The 24,251-nt window shown below is 33.3% G+C and overlaps 1 protein-coding gene across 1 annotated transcript in view; it reads right to left on the bottom strand.

Annotated features, from left to right (window-relative positions):
• The window catches only part of LOC129751900 (uncharacterized), a 444,615-nt gene that overhangs the window by 74,050 nt on the left and 346,314 nt on the right, over window positions 1–24,251 (bottom strand). The window contains exon 6 of the mRNA XM_055747666.1: window positions 4,357–4,456. Within this exon, the coding sequence (XP_055603641.1) occupies window positions 4,357–4,456 (100 nt within the window). The remainder of the gene's footprint in view (window positions 1–4,356; window positions 4,457–24,251) is intronic.

Genomic DNA, 24,251 nt, shown 5'->3' with positions numbered 1-24,251 from the left:
TATGTTTTCCGTATATATTCACGTGGGCTGTTTGAAAGTGGACTCTCAAAATTCATGTTAATCTAGCGGATGACGTGATTGATCTGAGAAAATCAGTGGAAACGGAAGGACTTTGTTTGACTTCCTTTTCTTCTGTCGAAATTTTGATAATATTTCTGATTTAATTGATGGATCGAATGGAAATTTTTCGATATGAAATAAATATACTTTTAGGTGTTTTGCAGACCAATGTTTCTTTAGTAAGCAAAAATATTTGTGAATAAAAACAAACATTAGAAAACCCTTTTCTCAAAAACTCTGATGTAAATAGCTATTTTCCAAACATGGTGGCTCCAGAGAGTAGTGATTAGGCACTTTAAAATCAAATAAACGAATTTTGGTCATTAAGCGTTTGAAGCATTTTTGCATTTGTTCAAATTCTTTTCATCGATGTTGGTTCTGTATCGGTTTAATCATTGTGAATTATTTTTGAAAGAAAAATATTAGTTAATATAAATTTATTTTTTTTTTTTGGCAAAAACACACAGCTATAAAAAAGAGCATATAACATGTTTAAATAAAGGGAAAAAACCACATTCCATACTCTTTTAGTATGGTTTGTGTAGGCAACAAAGCTGACACTAATTTCTTACCGTTTGTAATCAAACTACAACTTTCCTGATTTTTTAATCGTTTTAGACTGGAATAGTTGGTTCAAAGAAATTGTTTTCTACTTTTGAATCCATGTAAGTGTTGATAAGATGAAGCAAAAATCTAGTGCAGTATTCAAATCTGCTTCAATTTTTATAAGTTTCACTCGTCGCTATCAATCGAAATATTTTAAATGTTTATTAATCAAACTATATTTTGCAGTTTAAAACACTAATAACTCTAAAAAGCTACTCTCAGTATTTGAGAAACTAAAACAACTTTTTCAAGTAGTGGCTCCAGAGACTTTGTCACCATGCAGTTACACTCTCATTTACCTTTATTTCTCGCATGAGCTTTCATTACAGCATATAAAAACATCCTAAGAATTCACAGAAAACAGCTGCAAAATTTATCAAAATAACATTAAAATTTGTACCTCACGTATAGAATATGTTGTCCAGACTACAAATATTCTCAATGGAGAAAAATTGCGACTAGTTTATGTCAGTTTTTGTATTTTTTTGTAATAAAACTGTTTGTTTACATTTTTTTTTCATACGACGTAGTGAAAGCTCACGTAAGATTTGTTAAAATTTGGCGACCACTAGTAAAGTAGAGCTACTTTACTAGCAGTCGCCAAATTGTTGCGAACATAGGTATCACTGGCGCGAATTTGCAACAAAGTTTAGATCTGTAGTTTTATATGAGGGCCTCAATCTGTGCCGCGCGTGAGGTAACAATTGTCAAGTCATTTTGAAGTCATCGTGAGTTTTGTTATTTTATTCCCGGAGTCGATGTCGGTAAAGTGACAGAGGTTCATTCCAGACTAAGTAACTTTATGAACACATCCGTCAAATTAGTTAAATTTTTTCTGTGCTGTTTTTTTTCGATAGCATTTCGGAAATTAAGATTTTAATTTTTAAATAATAAAAGCAAATTTCGGCTAGTGATATGTAGGAATCTTCTTGTATGGTGCTAGAGAACTAGTAGAAATTAAAAATTAATACATTTGTATTCTCCAGCAGCAGATTTCGGCAATCCTCACTAAGCCCAGAACGAGTACCGGATTGGAAAAAACTTGTGCATAAAAGTTGACCGGTGTTCGAAGGCGATTTCCGTTTTGTAACAGAACGACAAGGGCGTTTGGAAAAAGCAGCGAATCCAAATTTGTACCCAGAACCAGAGTGTATTTGGTTTGGTTTGGACGAAATGAAAAGGTGAGATTTTAGTGGGTTTTGTTATATCATAATTAATCTGAAACCAAGTTAATATTTTCAGATCCAACGGAAGCCTTCCAGGAAGCTCTAAGACGGAAAAACTGATTCTACATAGGTGGTATATGTTCCGCATTTAAATCAAGATAAAAGAAATTTTAATTAAGATTAACAAAACCGTTTAAATTTAAAATGCATAATTTTAACTTTGTTTTTTTTTAAGGGAGTTCAACAACCGGGGTCATTCTTCCCAATAAAATTTCTTATTTTTTTAACCTTTTTTTTATACGTTGTTTTGAAGGAAAACATGCAGAAAAAAGTAGTTAAACATGCTATTATGTTGTTTTTTTTTAAATTTCCTCTTAAACCGCAATTTTGCTAAAATGCATGGCTCTGCACTATACAATAGACCGAGATTTCTAACCCGAATTCGCTGATTCCGTAACTTAAGATTAAAGATTCTTTAAATAGTTTTCTTCTGAAAATCTACGAAGTTCTTAAATTACAATGAAGATGTAATGTTGAGTGGAAAGATATATGGATATTAAATTCGGAACCTAGTTAGCATCAAGGAGGGTATATATAGGAGGTGTTACCGTATATCAAATTCCCGATTCAGCCATTTTGGCTATTTAGGCTATGCAACTATGCGGAACTCATTGAGTTTGTTTACCAACAAACCACAGAATAGGTGAGCAAATAATCTTATGTTTGATAACAAACTCATAGAGAGCCCTGCTCACTCCTCGCCTACTTACTGTGAAAGTCGGAGAACCTCGTGTTTCAAAAAACCTTGGTTAGTTTTATTTGGTTCAACATTTTTTGAATTTCCAAAATTTATTTCTCCAAAGGACTTCAAAAAAGGAAAAAAATGCTAAAGATGTTCTTCTATCCCTTTTTAATAAAACTGATTTTCGAGGTTTATTATAACTTTTCACTTGTCGCAATCTGAATTCGCAAAATCTGATTTATCTTAGAAACAATTCTTATTCTACTCGAATGTTTACAGCATACAAAATAGTATATTAAGTCGTTTGATTGCATCCAGAACTATCAAACTTTCTTGTTATAAACTATTCAGAGTATAACTGAATTTTAGGAATTATGATCGTCAAGTTATGTCGTGAGACGGAATACTATGTAAATAATAAATAATAAGCCTAACTCTTGCACGTTCAACAAATTTTCCATTTAATTCTCACATCAAATTTTCACTCGAATGCGAATCTTTTCACCCACACACAGTAGTTCAAAACTCGAATAACGTGATCATAGGCTTTTTGATGGCTTAAAAGTTGCTTTGAAATGGTTATATAAGCTATATGCTCACGAAGGGACTGCCAGTGCTAGCTAAGGGAACCAATGTTCTACAAGGGCTTGAATTTTTCCATCAAGCTTTGTTAGATTAACTAAATAAAAGCAAATATTTGATCTCAAGAATTTTAAATTACGTTACAAAACAGTTTTACATACTCTGTTGTTAGTGACATATTTGGTTTAAAAGTAGTGGCTCCTGAGAGTAGTTCCTGATATACAATTTTCACTACTTGCACTTGCATGTGCTTGAATATTCTATTTGCCTTAAATTTTCAATCCAGTGGGTGTTGAATAAATTTCATTTAAAACTGGAAAGAACTTTTCGAAGTCTGGGAAAATTTATTTTTTTTTTAAACATTTGGGAAATATTTTCAAATCTTTCATAACAATTTGAACACTGAAGTTTACAAATTATTTAGTAACTTATTCGAAGATCACAAGACAGTTTGAGTGTGTAAAAAAAGGTGAATTTAATTTTTGTTTTATAATTTTAATTCCTTAGCTTTCATTCGAACTGTTTGGAGTGATAAAATGAGTACTTATTCAATAGAAATTGTCTCAAGAAAGACGAAAATGTTGACGATCATTTCGTGATGGGATGTCGCTGCTGTCATTCGATGTTTGACTATGACATAAGTATGAAATCGATCTGTATCAACAAACGCGTGCCAATATTATGTACATACATTAAAATCATTATTTTGATGTGGGTCTATCGAACTCGTTGTGAAACGCAATGCACAACCAGATTAAAGCTGGGTCATGAGATTATCTATTCAAATCGTAATTGCAGCATTTAGAAACCACAACTCTTACTAGTTTACCTACCACAAAACCATTACGCCACTTCCTGTAGCAAGTTGCAACCTTTTCAACAAGCCTTGAGACATTTCGTTCATCCCCTTTTTTCGCTTTTCCTAGCGAGCTTTGCCTGTTGCCAGTTATTGTTTTCCGCCAGTTGCTACCTTCAGCCATTGCCATTCCTACTTAAGCCGGAAGCTACGCGGTGAAGCTCCAGAAGAAAAAAAAATAACAAAATAAAAAAAACCAAAATCATTAACACAAGTTTCGCAGCTGCAAATTGAATCAACTTGTTAGGGTTGAATCCAATCGCCGTATTTTTTTTCTTTCTGAAGCCGTTTAGTAGTGCTTCCGCCCGCGCCCGAAAACTTTCTTCGCACGAAAAATAACTTACCAATTTGGGCGAACCGCACCGGAAGAACCGTTTCTCGTACTCCCGGAAGTAGATGGCACAGAGCTGTTCGATTTCCATCAGGTCCTTGCCGAGCAGAAATCTGTTTCGGGCGATGAATGTGGATGAATAGAAACCGGGAAGAAAGTGAGAAAGAAAAAAGAGAAAAATGTAAAGGATCAGCCTCGGTAAGAAAAATGACCTTTCTTGAGGAGTTTCGTTATGTGACGGTGTGTGTGATTTGTATGGTAGAAACTCAATCAAATTCCGTAGGGATTCGTGAATATTTTTAGTGCTCGTTTAACATTTTTTTGCATGTGGAGTGAAGGATGGGCGGATTCCATTTGGTGGAACGAATCAGCAAGTGGGCGGTTTCTAAAACGTTAATAAATAGTCTAGATTGCTAGTTTCAATTCATTCTGGACTAGGGTGATACCCTAGGCCTTTGATATGACCAAAAGTCAATTTGAATATTGATTGTGCTCTTATAAAGCTTTCAAAAATGAGACAGTTTTGCACGCGAGTATCTTGAAAACAATTCGTTTGATCGACATATTTTCTTAGAAGAAAATGAAGGTAATCTTATGACTATTCATGGATTATCACACTATTAAATTTTTGGTGTAAATTTATGTCAAATTGGATGCACAAAACTGAAGCATCACTTTTGACATAAAATTAGACCCTAGAAAGACGCAAACGCTTAGAGCTATAAATTTTTGAAGACGTAAATACACACATTGGACACAAAATTACATCATCGATGATGTAAACTTCGAAAAAATTTGATGCACAAAAGTGAAGCATCGTTTTTAGTAGAAAATTAGATTGTTTCAGGAATAACATTACGTCGTACAAATATTTGACGATACGAGCTTTCGGATACATAAGTTTGAAAGCCACACGTTTATTTTTTTGCATTTTTTATTTTTTAATCAGCTCATTCAGAATTTTGGTTATTTACACTATATTGGAACAAGACTTTATTTTCAAGTTTTCTATCTAGTTTCTCAAAAGTTATCATCCCTGATGCATTTTAGGATTCAATAGTCGTTTTTATAATTCGGTTACCCTTATCTGATATGTAAAATTGGCCTCAATTCTGTCAGATAAATTATAATTCTAATCTTTTTCTAATAATAAAACAATGGTTATGTATAAAAATAAAATAATCGAGACCTGGGCGGTAATACGGTCCAGATCCCGCTAACCAGTTTGAAAAAAACCGTCTGTTACATATTTTTGTGTGGCTCCGCCACAAAATCAGATCATCCCTGTCCTTTAAGGAAAAACAAAAACAAATCCTCCCAACAGATTGGCTAACTTCACCCCACTTCACCCAAATCATCTGTCATTCCGCACAGGCACTCTCTTTCTCAAAGAAATCCAGGGGCGTCGTGCTCAACCAGGGCCGTCATGGGGAAGTGTGGGCACCCAGAGAACGACGACCATGTAAATTTGCCGTATGTATGGGCGTCGGCCAAAAATCAAGGTCTATCGAACATCGGCAATGTAAAGCATGTTCTTTCTGTCTGTGATCTCGTTAGGAGTAAGAAGTGCGCGTCGTCTGTAGTTCATGTAATTTTGTTTTTTTTAAATGTTGTGGTGTAAAGTAATTAAATTATTCCTATCTATTCTAGAGCTAAAAGTACAAAACAAACACGTATTACAAAAATACAAATAGTAGTACGGTGCGCGGTTCGAAAAATATAAGTACGATTAGTAAACGAAAACATAGAGTGTAAAAGCACATGTTAAATCTTAAATGTAATTATTGTTATAGAATAAGAAATTGTTACAAGAACAGATAAAGTGTGAACCGAACTAAATAAAAAAAAAAAACAACAAAGAAAAGGTAAATAACTGAACAACAACAAAAAACTAAATTTGTAAACCACGTGGACTATGTAAACTTGGATGTCACTGGTAGTATAACCCTTCTTTGCAGGTCCAAGAGGGCCTTTTCTTATTTTGTTGGCTTATTCTGCAGCTATTTCCCAAACTACAACCGCACGGCGACATCTAAATACGCAAAATCTACCAGACAGAAAAACAACACACCCTAACCTTGTCGGCAGACTAGCGACTGAGGCCATCTGTTGGCCCTAGGTCCGATACATCACCTAGTTTTTGTCATTGCGAGGTTATCAACGAAGACGAGACTCACCACATAACCTTGTCGGGCTAATACGAGGCTATCGTCAAGGATCATCCGGTAGTACGACGCCGGAATCATAAGCCTCAAGTTCCAGGCCTTTCCGGGACGCCAGAAAGTCGCCTGTTGTGAATTCCGCCTGGTTGTTCAGTACATTACTATTATACACCGATTTAGCTAACGGTATGGCAGCTCCAGACAAGTTCCGTACACACAAAAATTAGCCGCAAGTATACCAAAAATGTGACGTCACCCTTGAATTTAAATTATTCCGTGGTATTCGGGTTATTTTCGAGTTGAGAACTACATATATAGCAAACACTGTTTCATTCCACGTACCATGCCGATCTTATTTAACAAAACATATTTTTTAATGAATGATTGGTCAAATACCAATGAATACAAGCGAGATTTCGGTCTAATCTGGCACTTACGGATCTAATACGATGCATGAATATTGATTTTATCACTCATTTTTGAAAGTCAGTAAAATCTGGGCACTCTCAGCAAAAATCTGGGCAAAATCTGTGTCTGACCAATATCTGGACGAAGGGTCAAAAGTCTTGGTTTTACAGACAAATCTGGGTACCTGGCAACCCAGCATATGGTTTCAATTTTTTTTTATAGATTTAAACTTAAAGTAATGTAATTTTAAAGAATCAAACCGTCGCGGTAAGAAACGTATGTATAAGCTTTTTACATTGATGAATTTATTGTATATTTCACGATAAGATAATGGATTACGCAGTTTGATTACGTTCATTAAAAAAAATCAAGATAATGATTCTATGATTTAAAAAGAAAAATTTTCGGCATACGGTATTTAATTATTTAGATATAAACAAATGCCGTAAATGATGATACCTTACCTAAGACATGAAGAAACCAGATTTGTAGATTCATTGGTGATTTTTTTCCACAAATTGTAAAAAAGTTATAGGTAAATACTTATAGTCGGCTTTTCATGTTGAAGAAATTGTAATGGATTTTCATCGTGTAAATATTAGGTTCTATTTTTGTACAAATCTAACTTCTACCTAACTAAATGGAAGAACGATAATGAGCAGAATTCAAAAGGAAATTTATAAAATATTCTAATAACTTACTGTTGATCAAGCTGGGCGTTCATGAAACCGAAAATTTTGCTGTTGCATAAGAACGCTTGTATTTAGATGTTGTTGACATGCATGTGTCCCCGGTGACTTTCGGTTTATTTACTAAACAAAAAAAAACGATTGAAAAAAAGGTTTTTTTTTATTTATTCAATAGAACAACTTACGCCATGGATACCTTCCATCGTTGCAATTGTTTTTTATCTCTGTAGCGTATCTTCTTCTAGAACTTTGTTAACAAAAAATGCTAACTTGAACGATTAACCAAACACAACAGTTCTAAATTCACTATGGCACAGTTAAACACATATTTGATACACTTTAGCTAAAGAGTGTTTGAACAATGTAAAGCAAGTTCAAACAAAAATTAGGGCATAAACTTTACTATTTTAAACACCATTTTACCAACTAAAATTTCAAAAACTTACGGAATCAATGTTTTTGAATCAGCTCTTATGTTTTGCGCTTTTATTTTTAAAAACATAATTTTACATCTTTATGACATATAATTTTGTTCAAAAATTGATTTAAGATGCAAATTGATGTAGAATTAGATCCTTTCATGATTGAATCCAAAAACTTTAGGTTTTTAAGCGTTTCTGGCAAGTGTAAAATTATAAAGTTTTTGGTGTGTAGGAACTTAAATAGAAATAAGCATAGAAGTGTGAACATATTTTGTTTAAATCAAAGTTTGAAACGACCTTTGCACAATTCATTGGACCCATTCCACGTGCCTGTCCGCCATAATGTCATTTTTTATTTCTCATTTTCGTTTAAATTGATATACACCATTTGAAAAGTGAGCTCTTCAGGTTTGTTTTACAAATAAATATCAAATTCAACACATTTTCGTAAGTGATGGAAAGAATTAGAAAAACATGAGGTATAAAAGAACGAAAGAACATAAGCTGTAAATATCATGAATTTTTCGAAAAAATTACAACGCCCAGACAACCATTTGGTGGGTATTTCAAATTAGCAATACAAATATACGTGCAGATATACATGTAAACATATCGTATATAATGCAGCAAAACCAGTATATACGTATCATTTTGGAGGCCGTATAGGTACATTAGCACACATATTCTTGACTTGAAATGTATTGTCGTAATAAAATCATGCAATGTATTCAAATACGATAAAGAATGTGCATGGGCCGCACATTGTTGGTGCAGATATACGACAATGATTTCAAATATCATTCTATACGATATAGGGTGATTTTCCAATCGTTGTCCCCTAACCCATTGTTGCACAGCATGACTTAAATTGTCAATATTTCAGCTGTTTTTCAACTTTTCCTCAAAAATAATACTCAATCATGTAATTTGGAATATTTTCTGATGAAATGAGGCTTTTGTGATATTTTCTGCTCGTAAGTGTGTATCTTACGACAGTTTTAATTTTTCTTGTTTTTTTCGCGCGGTTTTTGTGCTAATTGTTAACAAAAACCTTAACATTCCTTCTACGACAAATAAGGTTTTACGTCAGAACAAAACATTTTTCGTATCAGTTTTCTATACGAAACGTTTGTTGGACAATTTTAACACCATGAATTTGAAAAAAAAATATGAACCATACTTAACCAGAAAATATGTTGGATCGTGCAACAATTGGTCCGTTCAATCTCCTCCTGCCCCATTGTTGTACATAATTCCGCTGCAAAATTTGTTTGGAAATTTAAAATTAATTAATTCTCATACCTTCAATATTTTTGTTTGGTTGTTTTTACAGCTAAAAATAGCAATAATAATTATGGAAGCTGTTGATTAAGTCCCGAATTATAACAACGTGTTTTGAATTAGTAAGGAGGCTTGGTACGAAAAAACCCTAATTTTCATTCAAAAACTATCAGAGATGTACTTGTTTTTTTAGATGTTTTTTTTATTCTGAATGAGTGGATATATACGTTTAACTAGCAATTTTGGTAAATTCTGTGCTTTAATTAATTATTTTCCACTCAGAATTTTCAAATTTTTGAACTCAATGTTGATTTTTAATAATTAATTCAATAATTCAAAAATACTTTATATATCCATAAGTTTATTTTTTCTATCGTCAAATCTTAAAAATAAAGTTTTGAAATTATTAAACTCGTTGAAAAAACTTATGTATGTATGAAAGTCGGGCAATTTGTATTGTCTGAAAAGTGTCAAAGTCAACTCAACTGCATTGGTTTTGAGGGACTACTTTTTTATCAGATTTATTTTGAAATCTTTTATCTCGACCATTTTTGAACATTTTACGCAAAGAATCTAAAAGCTGTTCTAAAAATATCTGCTTCTCTAATTTCGTGACGACAAATCTAAAAGAATTTTATTCCATGTCAACAGTGATCCCCTTGATATTGTTATTAATATTGTCAGAATATTGTACAGGATGAAAACTACGACCCTTAATACCAAAAACTAGAAGTCGAAGGTTTTCTCAGGAATTCAAATCTGCCGTCGAGTTGCCGTCACTGCCCAGTGAACATTTTGGTCTGCATATTTCAGTTGTTTCTGAAATATACACAATCTGGAAAAGTAGTATACAATATTCTATATGAGCCTGTACGTACCAAAGTGGAGGCAATATTCGGACCAAACTTTGCTCACCTTGAAAATATAAAACTTTGTATTACGTTTTCAACAATTTGATAGCAACTTTGCTTTGCACAAAATTTTAGGATTGTACAACTTACAACTTTTTATTGCCTGTCATACAATTTGATTACAATTTCCATTTGCAGGTAGCCTGAGGTTTGTACAACTTTCTTCACCATTTAATACAATTTATTGTTACTGTATCCCAGAGCAATTATATTTTTCTCTTATTACGATTTTACTATGAATTGCCGTGAACATAAATACAATATAATTTAATGCTTACTGCAAAAAAAAATTTGAACCATATACAACTTCATCTATACCTTCCCTCAGTCTCGAACTCACAACGTTCCGATCCCTGTCCTTCAATACTTCCTCGGCGCCATTTTATGTTGATACATACAAGCAAATTTATTGTACAGTTGAGAGTGCCGCTTAAAATTCAGTTGATCGTATAAAATACCAACAATTCGACAATCTGTGGATTGTTTAAATTCCATTATACGATGATCTCACAATTACTGTAAGACCTTTCATGAAAATAATTTGTCATCATAGATCGCAAGCATGAAAGATTGCTAAATTGTACAGTGAGATTATCTATTAAGCTTTACACAATTCTACTGCGATTCAAAACAACTTTATTGATCTTTCTATACGATTAACAAAATGTTATCGTATGCAATGAACTATACCAACCATAAACGATCAAATATAACTTGGTTTAGCTACAACATGTTGTTTATACAATTCCAAACTAAACTGGATGCTTATACAATCTACAATGAACACTACTTTACGATTTATGATTATCTGTAATCTTTTATCACAAAACCGGATTTTTGGAAGCGTCGCCTGTGTTTTTGCTAACGCCGACTGTATGTGCCATTCTTTTATATTTTTATAATTTTTTTCTTAATTTAAACTGCCTTCATTTGTGCAACAAAATTCGTCAAGGATTTCCAATTTTTGCAATTGTTGACATAAGGGGATTTTTTTTTATTATCTGACGGGTTTGCGCCGGGGGTCTTCAGATTTTCCCCAAAATTGAAAATTTGGTTCATTTTTGCGACTTAAAAACACATGTATTTTTTCAGATTTCTAACATTTTTATTTTTTGAGTTAGCTTCGGTTAGATTTTTTTGTAAATAAAAAATAACCATTTTTCAAAGCAACATAACTCTGTTGTTTCTCAACGGAAATTATAAAATAGCACATCAAAATGCATTGAAATTTTATCAGCTTTCCAAATAGAATAGTTGAAAAAAGTAAAATAATGACCTTCAACATGAAAAGTTGTAAATAAACTTTAAATGGCGTTTAAAAGTACCGTCTGCACCACCGAATATTTTGCAAAAAATACCATTGTATAGCTCAATTCATGATGCAACTTTCATCCGAAGACACCAAAGTGGGCCATTAACACCTTGAAGAGTTATGAAAGAAATAATGACAATAAATCTCTTTTTTTGCTTCGAAAACAAACAATGGTCGAACAACTGCACTCACATATGGAGATAGCAAGAATAGACTGGCCCATAACCAAAAAAATCTTTATATTCCACGCGGCACCCCCTAGGTTGGTGCATTTAGGTGAAAAAATGACTTTCTGAAAGTTTCAGGTCATTTGGAAAAAGCACGAGCTGGCGCAAAGGAATTGAAATTTGTATGGAGATTTTCGGCAAAATGTATGAAAAATCGACATACTTTCACTCTTTGTGTTCTAAAATATGTTTCCAGTATGCTAGAAAGCTCAGAATTTCAGGAATTGTAGTTCAAACAATGGCAAACAAGTTTGTTGAACATTGTGACGCGATACGAGTTGACTGTGATGAGTTATCCGAAATTTAAGGTGTGATTTTTTTCGCATTTCATCGATATATCGTGAACGGTGTATAGGTGGATTATTAGTACTAACTTGATCGCATTGTCAGACAATGAGAATTACAGATGAAGAGTTTGTGTCTTCGGCAAAGTTGTAGGTTATTTTATAACAAATATCTTTGCAAAAAGTTGAAACAATGGTTTGAAAAACTATAAACTGCTGCATTGTGCGACGACGCGATCAAGTTAGTGCGATTATTAGCCCGTACACCGTTCAGGATATATCAATGAAATGCGAAAAAAATCACACATTCAGTTGCGGATAACTCATCACAGTCAACTCGTATCGCAACACAATCTTCTACAAACTTGTTTTTCATTGTTTGAACTACAATTCCTGAAATTCTGAGCTTTCTAGCATACTGGAAACATATTTTAGAACACAACGAGTGAAAGTATATCGATTTTTCATACATTTTGCCGAAAATCTCCATACAAATTTCAAGTCCTTTGCGCCAGCTCGTGCTTCTTCCAAATGATCTCAAACTTTCAGAAAGTCATTTTTTCACCTAAATGCACCAACCTAGGGGGTGCCGCGTTGAAGAAAATGTTGTAAAAATCATCCCATACAAAGTTGGGCCAGTCTAAGCAAGAACTTCTAACAACATGGAAACAAAAGAACTTATCAAAGTTGGTAAAAAACACTATTTTTTCGCCCTTTTCAGACTGCCCCTACCCCTGCCCCTTCCGTCATTCTAGGTCAACATAAGGCTTCAACATAAAAGATTAAAAAAAAAGAGGTTTTGTTCTAGAAATTTCGAAAAAAAATTATCAATTCGTGGATGTCCTATATGAAATATACCTGAATAACAGTCCCATATGTGAAATACCACGGATTTGGTTACTTTTCAATGTTTCTTTCGGCGAAATAGTCTTTGGTTTATTGCTTTGAATCATTTAAACATTTTTTTAACTCACTTGATGTCGAATGATGCACACTAGTTTTCGAAGGCAGGTCTGACTTTCTTAGGAATGACTTCCTGAGCGAAAAACTATCGGATGCAATCAAAAATCGTAAAAAGATTCAACTTACAATGTGGAATTCATGATTTTTTTTTTGCAAAAGTATGTTTCTTTTTCTGACAATTGGATTTAGAAGTTAAAAAATGATCAAATTTAAGTCTTAGAAATTAGCTTGGTGAGAAAAATATATTTTGTATGGTACTGTTATGCTAGTAGATTCGAAAAAGGTTTCAAATATGGTCGATTAACAGTCCCATAATGAATAAAAATGGTGCTCTCGACCTTACCAATAACCCAATTTCGAAAATTTCAGGCCTAACGATTTATTATGACAACCTAGAAACGATTTTCGTTTATGCTGAAAGTGGTGGTCACAATTTAAAAATATATTCCAAAACAGAAAAAGCTGATTGTCTCGCTTCCTTATTTTTGTATATGGGACTGTTATGAAAGAAGGGGCGGTAGATTGTTGCAGCTTAACTGACTTCATGTTATATCCAAAAATCTAATAACGTATTCGTTTATACCCAGTTTTGCACCAGGTCACAACAAGTTATGCAAATTTTACTGTCATTTTTAGAAGTTTATGCGCTAAGTTTTGCATCCGTAATTCTCCAGATTCGATTTAAAATGGACGGTGGAACACTGAAGATTCGTGTGTGAGCGATCGAGGTAGCAAAACACTGACGACGAATTATGTTCGTTCTAGTATGGTAAACCTTAAAACTGGGCGAATGTAGAAAACGAATACGGTAAAAGTATCATATTTTCATCATTTCACAGCCTGGGCTGGCCATACTGAGCTCTTTGATTATTTCTACAACATTTGTGCCACTTTCTCATACTTTTTTGATCAATGGGAAAGGATTTTGGTGTCCAGTGCTTAGTTCTCGATATAAAAACTATGTAAAGCACGTCTATATTTCATTTTTTTAATCACATTTTTGTGATCCCAAACACAGGGACTGAACCTTCTGTTATTGGCATTGATTATGCTTCACAATGATCTTTGATCGAAAAGTTAATAAGTTATATAGCATATGACCAGGTTGTAAAAGCAATATCCCCATTATTAGTTATATCACTTAAACAATACGATACTCAGAATTTTGGTTAAAATTTAAAGTAAGTTTTGTTGCAAACACTCTACAAAGCACGAAAAAGTAGTGTTTTTTACCTGCTTTGGTAAGTTCTTTTGTTTCCATGTTGTTTGAAGTGCTTGCTATCTCTATATGTGAGTGCAGTTGTTCCACCATTGTTTGTTTTCGATGCAAAAAAAGAGATTTATTGTCATTATTTCTTTCATAACTCTTCAAGGTGTTAATGGCCCACTTTGGTGTCTTCAGATGAAAGTTGCATCATGAATCGAGCTATACAATGGTATTTTTTGCAAAATATTCGGTGGTGCAGACGGTACTTTTAAACGCCATTTAAAGTTTATTTTCAACTTTTCATGTTGAAGGTCATTATTTTACTTTTTTCAACTATTCTATTTGGAAAGCTGATAAAATTTCAATGCATTTTGATGTGCTATTTTATAATTTCCGTTGAGAAACAACAGAGTTATGTTGCTTTGAAAAATGGTTATTTTTTATTTACAAAAAAATCTAACCGAAGCTAACTCAAAAAATAAAAATGTTAGAAATCTGAAAAAATACATGTGTTTTTAAGTCGCAAAAATTAACCAAATTTTCAATTTTGGGGAAAATCTGAAGACCCCCGGCGCAAATTGTCAGATAATAAAAAAAAATCCCCATAAGCTGATTACGATATTACTAAGCATTGAAATTGCATTATTAACAATTATTTACCGATTAAGTTTATCTCAATAAGCGACTTTGAATGACATGTACGAATAGATTGTTTAAATTCCATTATACGATGTTCTCACAATTACTGTACGACCTTTCATGGAAATAATATGTAATCATAGATCGCAAGCATGAAAGATTGCTTAATTGTACAGAGGGATTAAATATTGAGCTTTACACAATTCTACTGCGATTCAAAACAACTTTATTGATCTTTCTATACGATTAACAAAATGTTATCGTATATAATGGACTACACAAACCATAAACGATAAAATATAACTTAGTTTAGCTACAACATGATGTTTATACAATTCCAATTTAAACTTGATGCTTATACAATCTACAATGAACACTGCTTTACGATTTCTGGTTATCTGGGTGGAGACATCTATGTGAAGCTTCATTTGGCCCTTATCATCCAGAAAAATAAACAGTCATAGCTTTGTGAAACTCTATTTGATCCAAAACAGTTTTTCAGCCGGAAAACTCTTGGGAAGCATTTCTATGTGATGTGATTGTTTCCTGAAGATTGATGAAATGCTACAGAGGTTACATTAATTACATATCATCCCACTTATATGGAAATAATATTTAAACCAATTAACTTTTCGAAAAAAAAACTTTTACAAAATTTTATATCATGAGCATAAATTAGTCAAATGATCTGAAACTTTGGGCGTGGTTGTGTCCATTTTCAAGTTTAAATTGAAATTCATTATGTAAAAAATCGATCGACTTCCAAGTGAGTCCTAAAACATTTGTTTTATTAAATCACATCTTCTTCATAGGAGTTAAAGGGGGAAAAACAGATCACGTTCTCTAATCTTTTCACCTGTTAATAGCCACTTGAAAACTAAGCATTAAATACCTTTCAGTTCATTCTATGGGATTTTTAAGACAAAAAATTTAATGTTGGTAGAACATATCAAGAAAAAGGTTCAACACTGGGCAAATTAGGTTCAATAACACTCCACTCAAATGGCTTCGGGTAAATTAAGAGGTGGATTTGAGTTTCTGAGAAAACTTCACGTGTGATAAAAAAATATTCCAGACACTCAAACCGGGCGGCTTTGTGTTTTTTTTGGGGCCGAATTGGAATTGGAAAGTGCATTGGACGGTTTATATGGAAGACCCCCCCCCCCCCCTCATAAGGAGCTGTCTAAAATCTAGATTGCATTTGAACTAGAAGTTCTCATAATAAGCTTCCGTAACAAATATCAGCATATTCGATCTCATGGTGACTGCTTTTTAATATGTGCAACCATTGGAAAAAATCGGACAACATTATGCACGACACAAAATTTGCCTGTGCAACTATTGGGCACAGACAAGCTGTTTTAAATATTTTTTTAAATTTTTATGTCACTTTTTTCAAACACTTGAACTTTTGGATCTTGTTGACCAATCCTGTATGAGTGCATCGACAAAAAAATCGAGTGAATTTGGTTGAAATGACTAAAATACAGCATAAACACCAAAATCATGTGCTTAGCTGTGCGACGATTGGCAAATCACCCTAATCTGTAAAATAAAAAAACGACTTCTGGTTGTCTGGGCGGCTCACCGTCAGGGCTTAAACCTGCAATCTCCACTGCAGTCCAACGACGCATTAGCCATTTTCACCACGGTGAATGTGAAATCGGCCAACACGAGCAATCGAGCTTCGCCGATGAACTGCAGGACCTTCTATCGAAACACCGTGTATATCCCGCATGTGATCTTTCCCACTATTGATCTCTCCTGTTTCTCTAACACCACCCATTGACTCGGGGTTTTAGCCGAGCGAGCACATGGTCGATTGCTTCGATCATTGGTACAGCACATTGGTCCAGCAGAGCTCGATTGCTCGTGTTGGCCGATTTCATCACGTTCATATTTTTAGTTCATATTTTACATATTTTTAATTGTCACTAATATCCCTTATATGCCCAAATTTACATGAGCAAATTGTGATAAATTTTTTACCTATTTGTTTCAAAATTTGAGCTTCTTAATTTTTCATTTTGTTTTGGATTTTAATGGAATGACAAATTTGAAAAAGTCAATTAGGGAAGTGAATATTGTTGTAACATTGAAATACTTGAATATTTTTTCTTCTGAAGTAATATATTAATTGCCTTTACCATGCAGTTTCTTTTTTATTCGATCAGATAGAAAAAAAAAACAATAAAAATACTCAAACTATTTACATATGTACGGAATCATAAGGTTAGCAATTTCCTTCAATTTTCAGAAATTACTATCATGTTTAATGGATTTACAGATCTTGGTCATTCTAATAAGTGAAAAAATACCTTTGGACTTTAAGTGTTAAATTGCCTTTTTTTTTTTAACAATTTCATTATTTGAAACGGCTCATACCTGTTAAATTGCCTTATTAGTAAGAAATTTACATTATAGTCACAATCTCCATTGAGTTGATCAGTTTTCCAGTAGGCGTTTAAGAAACGTGTGACTTCAATTGACAGTCTTTGGTGCCTTCTAATCTTTCTGTTTGACAACAATAATTTACAAAAATCCATTTTAAAAGAAGATTCGGCAACGGAAAGTTCCTCATTAGGATTTTTCTTTGAAGTTCAAAATATCTTAAAAAGCGAAAGAATCGGGACAAAATATTGTATTAAAACTTTACTTCAAGAATAGAAAGCTGAGACTAATCTAAAATTCAAACATTAATTAGAATTTCCATTTCTGATTTTTTTCTTTTGTTCACAGTTGGAATATTGTCAATTTTGAATCTTCTCAAAGTGATGTCTAACTCATTCCAAAATCCAATGTAATACCATTCTCACTTGCGTTTACAAGGAATTCATAATTAGATTGCAAAAAAAAAAACAATTGAGTTTTTGAATCATAGTAAAGATTCTCTTGCATTCATCTCTCCCTCGATTTTGCATCATTCAAATATGAATTATGAAACTTCAAACTTCAATTAAGGAATTCAAAAAAAAAATTAGATCCAATTCAATTGATTTGGTTTGAAATTTATCACATCAAGCATTCATATAATGGATGACCGTGAAAAGATTCTAGGACATACCACCAATCAAAAATTGAATATGAAAATTTTTAATTTTAATAGTTAGAGTTAAAGTTTTAAAAACCTTTTAAAGATTTCTAGATTCAAGTTAACGCGTTGATAAAACACAAGAGATTCCAGAGCAACAATACATAAAAAAAAGAAATTGTGGGCGGTGTTTGTAATTTTTGTGTTCCCTATGAGTTTTTAGAGCCAAAAAAGAATAAAAACTATTTTTAAAAGCTGTTTCAATATGAAGCAGTTGGTGTTTTGAGAAAAAGATTTGAATTCATCTTCAAAACTCAAATCTGCATTCACAATTATAACACAAGGAAACATAATTCACATTTTCCGAGGTGCAAAAAATTTGAAAACTGACTTTGACTTATTTAGGGGTACTGAATGTAAATTTGTATTTTTCCTATCTGCTCTGTTTTTCGGTATAACTTTTAAAAATACAAGGTAAAAATACATGTGCGATACATTGTGCACTTTTTAGCAAAAGTGTAAAGTATCAAAAAGATTTAGAAAAAAGGTGAGTTATTTACCGTGACTTCTGGATGACAAAGTCACAGACCTTAAAAAAAATGTTAAATTTATTTTTTCAAATAGTTGTTTTTAGGAACTGTATCGCTTTTTCGGGAATCTGCCACTTAGTGGCATTTTTCCCTAAAATATGCATCGATGAATGAATAAAAGATAATTTATAAATTCAAAATAATTATTTGTTGTTCATTTAGGTCAGTTGCTTCATCATCAAACTCTAAACTAATTAGTTTTCTGACAAAAAAAAACTGACAAAAAATCGCGTTAAGGACTCAAATAGTTTCCAAAATCAGATTGTCTATGTTTTAATTTTTCTTTTATGGACTAAAACTTTCCCGTTATTAGTCGATTATTTATTCGGAAACAAGGCAATCCATCAAGCTAACATTCGAAAGAGCATTTTGTGATTTTTGACTGATACTACTGGATTTCAATTATATCGCCGGAACTGCTTTCAGCTCATCCACATAATAATTTTGAAAGTTTAAGTTAAAATCCAGTTTAAGTTTTGATACTCTACTTCTGAAAGTTTGGCTATTTCAATTTCAACTGAGAAATTACTAAATTAACCCTTCATGGCTTCATTCCCTGTTTTTATCATAAATCCATATCATTTTAAGAGTTTGGAATTATGAATAAATACCTATGTACATGATGAAAAAAAACGATCCTTCATCTTCTTTATAATTTATTTGTTTCTATTTCATTTGTTTCAGTACAACTAAAATTGAAAATTTTCTTATATAACCTGAAATTTAAGAGCGAATCAATTGATATGAAGTTCCAGAAGCTTCAACCTTCAGTATCTGATTTTGATAATCTTATTTTCAACTAAATTTATATTAAGAGTGTTGATTTTTTATTTTGAAAACTTGAAAAATCAAAACCAGAGTTTCGAACAAGGATTGTGTTTAAAATTTAAAAAAATATTACTTTTTTTTTTTTTTTTTTTTTTTTTTTTTTTTTTTTTTTTTTTTTTTTTTTTTTTTTTGTTTCGATTATAGTCGTTTTACCATTTTTATGGCATTCGCGACTTTATCAACGGTGCAGTTGGCGGATCGTTATTGAAAAACTTATCCGGTACAACTGTGTTCGATGTTTGCTCTTGGGCTCGAACTCGCGGACATCGGCTCAGGAGACAACAGACTTGCCAACTGAGCTATATCACAAGCCCTCCAAAAAAAAAAAAAAAAAAAAAAAAAAAAAAAAAAAAAAAAAAAAAAAAAAAAAAAAAAAAAAAAAAAAAATATTACGAAATTTCCAAATTGTTTGTAAAATGACATTTATAACAATAAATTCTTTAAAAATCTTTAAAAGTGACAATTGTAACTACCAAATATACAAATTATGACAATTTTTTTTATAAACATTTTTTTTTGCAGTGAGTATTATAGATTTGCTGCTTGTACTATAAATAATGGAAAAGTTTGTTAAAAGATTTAAAAATTCTTCTCTTATTTCATATTTTTCGAAATACGTCTGATTTTATTCATTGAAAAGTGGGGGAGGATGAAAAGTGTGTAGCTTATATTGTACTCATTTGAAAGTGGCAACCCTCACACCTCTCCTCCCGCAACCCACAACCTCTTTTTGCTTTTTCAAAATGATCGTTTTTTCACCAGATATATCGTTCTTTCATATTGACAGATTTTTGAAAATTTGGAAAATCACCCCCCCCCCCCCCCCCCAAGAGCCAACTCTAGGACCGCCCCTGCCGCACCGCTAATGCAGTTACCTTACTAGAACCGGTATGAAATTTGCTTTCTTTTGCATATAGTTTTATTGCCTAAACCTTACGTTAACATACTCAAAATTCAGTGCAAAGCTGAATTTAGGTGTAGGGATTGTCTCTGAAAATCCAAATTGATAAAATGTTTGAAAAACAACCACCTTTGAAAAGTCGTCATAAATTATGTATTTCGTATTTTAAAAATTTAAAGATGCCAAAATGTGACAAATTTTGTCAAGTTTCCAATTTATTTTTTAAAATTTTTCTACTGTAACAGGAACAGCTTTGGCGGTTGATTGATTGAATAGTACGGGTTTTACACAACTTTTTTACGTTTTTTGTGGCCATGATCTTAATAAAAAATTAAAAAAATGTTCCTCATATGCAACATATAGCTTCTAACTTCAGCTTTCTCAGGCAGTAAGTGAAATTTTTTTCAAGCACTTCATAACTAATTTACAGCCTTTTTCCTGAAGCATGTTTTTTCACAAAAAAATTGTTGAACTTTAAACAACTTTAAAATTATTGATTGTAGCTGAAAATTGTCTAAGAAACATATTTGAGTCGAATTAAAAGCTTTTCAAAACTATAAATTTCGTGAAATTTCGTTTCGGTTGAGAAAGAAGCGAGTTTTATCGAAAACGGTGTTTGCCGTCATTTGACCGCTCGCGGGTTGAATAGGTATACCACATGCGTTATTCGAAAACCGCAACACTTTAAAAAATTTAAAAACGCAAAAATACTTGCATTTTGTAAATAAAAATAGTCCTGTCGTTAAATTTTCGAAAAAGCATTGATATAAGGCGTAATCATCGATTAAAGTTCAAAAACCGTCATTTGACCGCCTCCGGTACGTTTAGTGTTAATAACAAAAATGTACTTTTTGGTGAATGCCTACAGTTTTTCTCACCACACAGGTTATATTCTTAAAACAAATGCATTCTGTACCCAGAAACATGACGAATGCCAACTGCTTTCAGGGTGTCAAGTTGTTTGAAACTTTTTTCAAGGAGATTTATAGAGTTACCGAGCAAACTTTGATGTCGAAATCGATCATAAACTGTGACCAAAATGAGCTATCAATATCCAAGGAAAGCATGATTGAGCGTCAAAATTCTTCCGATGGCTAAATTAGGTTTAATTAAAGTATCAATATCTTAAAAGTAAAGCATCGATACCTGCACGATAGCATAATAAAGTGGTATAATTTTGCCATTAAAGTCTACTCAGAATAGGGGTAGGATTAATAGCTGTACGTTATCCAAACAAACGGGAGAATTGTGCCAAGTTAACACACCGTGCTCGGGTTAACACTTAGAAGTTTAGCGGATTTTCAAACCTTTTTAACTTTTTTATTATAAATCTAATCGACGTGCAGCATCAAAATAAGATCGCTTCTTAAATTGAAAAACGGACTATAATTGAAAACCAAAAGCTACTAGTTTTTTGTCCCAGCACAGCGATATATAGTTTTTTTTGGTAAAAATTTAACACCTAAAGAGTTTTTAAAAACATCACTAAAAAGTTTTTGACGCAACTCTGGAGTGGGTATAATTGCTGTCTAATCAGATATCTCTTTCCTCGAGGAATTTCTTAACGGATACAGCTCAAATATTATGCACCGGCTACATAATTTACCCAATGGAGTCACAATTCATCATTACTCATCCACAGATAAAATTATATTGTGGTATATTGTCATTATAGCGCTTAACTTTTGACGTCTGTTGTTCGGAAAAAGTTTACAAAAAAATAAAAATGACACAATTGCAGCAAAAATGAACCATTACGACCACGACGGAGAGCAGCCATCAACCTCTCGCTTATAAATATTTATGTAAATGAATGCAATCTTGATGAGTCTTTGCCTCTTGCCCGCTTCTCTATGGTAGCGCTAACTACTCAATGGCACAATAGTGCAAGAAAAAAAGCAAAACGGGTTTGAGGGAACCGGCACTGCACCGGAAAAGGCAGGCACACGCCTCAATGATAGGTACACAAATCTGAGGAGATAAATCCTCTGGGTGTGGCTCGCGTTGCTGCTGCTACTTCCGGTGTGAAGACGAGGAGGGATGGCAAAGGTTTCGAAACGCTACACCGCTACACGCCAACACAGCCGAGAAATTTATTAATCAAACCGGAGATCCAGTCGTCGTCGTCGGTCGGTTGCCAGTCGCTATTCTTATTATGCCATAATTGCAAAATAGCTCCGACAGGCGGCAGGGCAGAATGAGAACGCGGTAAAAACGAGTTGACAGTGGCGGTCTGTTTGACAAGATTAACGATAAATATGGAAAATGCAACTTCCAACCGGATCCACCACCGACTACAACAAACAGACAGAATAAAGAAAAACATATCGCTCACAACCTTGTATTCGTTAATGCATTTCCCATTAAAACGGATGGAAGAAATGCAAAACATCCGCTGCAGGGTTTCCGGCAGGTTCGTTATTTCCTGCTCCCCCTCCCCAAAATCTCATTTTTCCATATTTCATCCTGCATATCATGTTTTACTCATGATTTGCGGAAAACTATTTGTTAATGTCACGGGAATGCATCCATCATTAATCAGAGGTTTTTCGGGATAATGGCCGAACCCCTCGGATGACATTGCATTGTGTTGTGTGCATCGCCGGCATCACGAGACCGTTCCGATAAAGGAGCTTCGCTTCCGGTGACAGCGCAATATTAGACTTTGAAGTATTGAGCAGGAAATGGTATCTCCAGTAGGTGTCAAAAGCAGCATGGATTGAATGAGGTTTGTGGCAACAAAAAAAACACCAGTAAGAGGCGAAAAGCACTTAGTGATACACTGTTCCGGTCAGCAATAATTAATCTTATACATTCTTCCGTGACACTTACTCCGGTCCTGCCAAACTAAATACCGTTTAACCTTCCAAAGCCGTTCGCAAAATTTCCGTACAAATCTATTTTTGATAAATTTGACCTGCAGTTTACGTACGTTCTCCTGGCCGCAAATATTGACCGATTTCGATGAATTTTAATTCATTATATAGATAATTTATTCTAGTTTCTCAATATTGAAAAATAAAGTCGAAATATTTTACGAAATCACCAGCAGCTGATTCCGAATGAAAAAAGTCCCGAAAAAGAGCTCTTTTCAGAATGCCTATAACTTGAGACAGGTTTCAAATATTGCGCTGATTTTATAATATTTGGAGTTGTCAAGAATTAATCTATCCATAGATGTATAATTTTTTGGTGGTCCAAAGGAAGTTTTGGCCGCTATCCCGGAACTTCCGGTAGAAAAAATTCTTTCCTCAAAAAAGTCACCCAATTTTGGCTTTGCATTGCTGTATCTCGGTTACCAATAGATCGATTCTCTAAATTCAAATTTTAGTTTTTTTTCGTTAACTTTATTATTATTTTCGTAGAACATAGTTGGTTCCTCAAAAAACTCAGTTGTTCAGTATATGGTAATGAAACTCACATCTTTTTTGTCATTTTTCAAACTCCCCCTCGTGTCGGTGGGTTTACGCGATTTTGTTAGCGTGATTTCTCTAAAATTTGAACTCAAATTGGTCACTTTTTATATACCTAGAGATTCATTAGAATCTCCTCTTTCGATTGACATACATTTTGTGTGGTGTTTTGAAAATTTGTAGCAACGTTTTTCGAATTTACTGAAAGCTGCCAGATTTCAACCAGTTTGGTCCACGTTTTCAACAGGTTGGTGTACAAATCTCGCACCCCTCACGTAGCTGCGGGAGAAACAAATCCTTTAGCTCTCTTTTTGTCGCTCACCAAATCTACCACCCAACCCAGCAGCAGGAGGAACTGCCGTCTCGCCGCGTGGTTTGTTGATTGATTGTGCTGATGCTGATGCCTCTTAGCGTAGTAAATGTTTTGAGTTTAAAATAGAGAAAGATTATTTTTCCAAATTGAAATAAGCTTCTTGAATCTTTTTAGATATTTTATCATTTGAATTCTTCAGTGATACATTTGTTTTGAATGTTATCATGATTCTTTTCTGAATTTTCTGAATTTTAGAATTCTTCAGTGATACATTTGTTTTGAATGTTATCATGATTCTTTTCTTTTATTTCAAGCAGTGTCTACTGC

This window comes from Uranotaenia lowii, chromosome 3 (assembly GCF_029784155.1).
Source record: "Uranotaenia lowii strain MFRU-FL chromosome 3, ASM2978415v1, whole genome shotgun sequence".
NCBI classification, from domain to species: domain Eukaryota; kingdom Metazoa; phylum Arthropoda; class Insecta; order Diptera; family Culicidae; genus Uranotaenia; species Uranotaenia lowii.
Note: the sequence above shows the minus strand (reverse complement) of the source record. Positions and strands in the feature narration are given on the sequence as shown.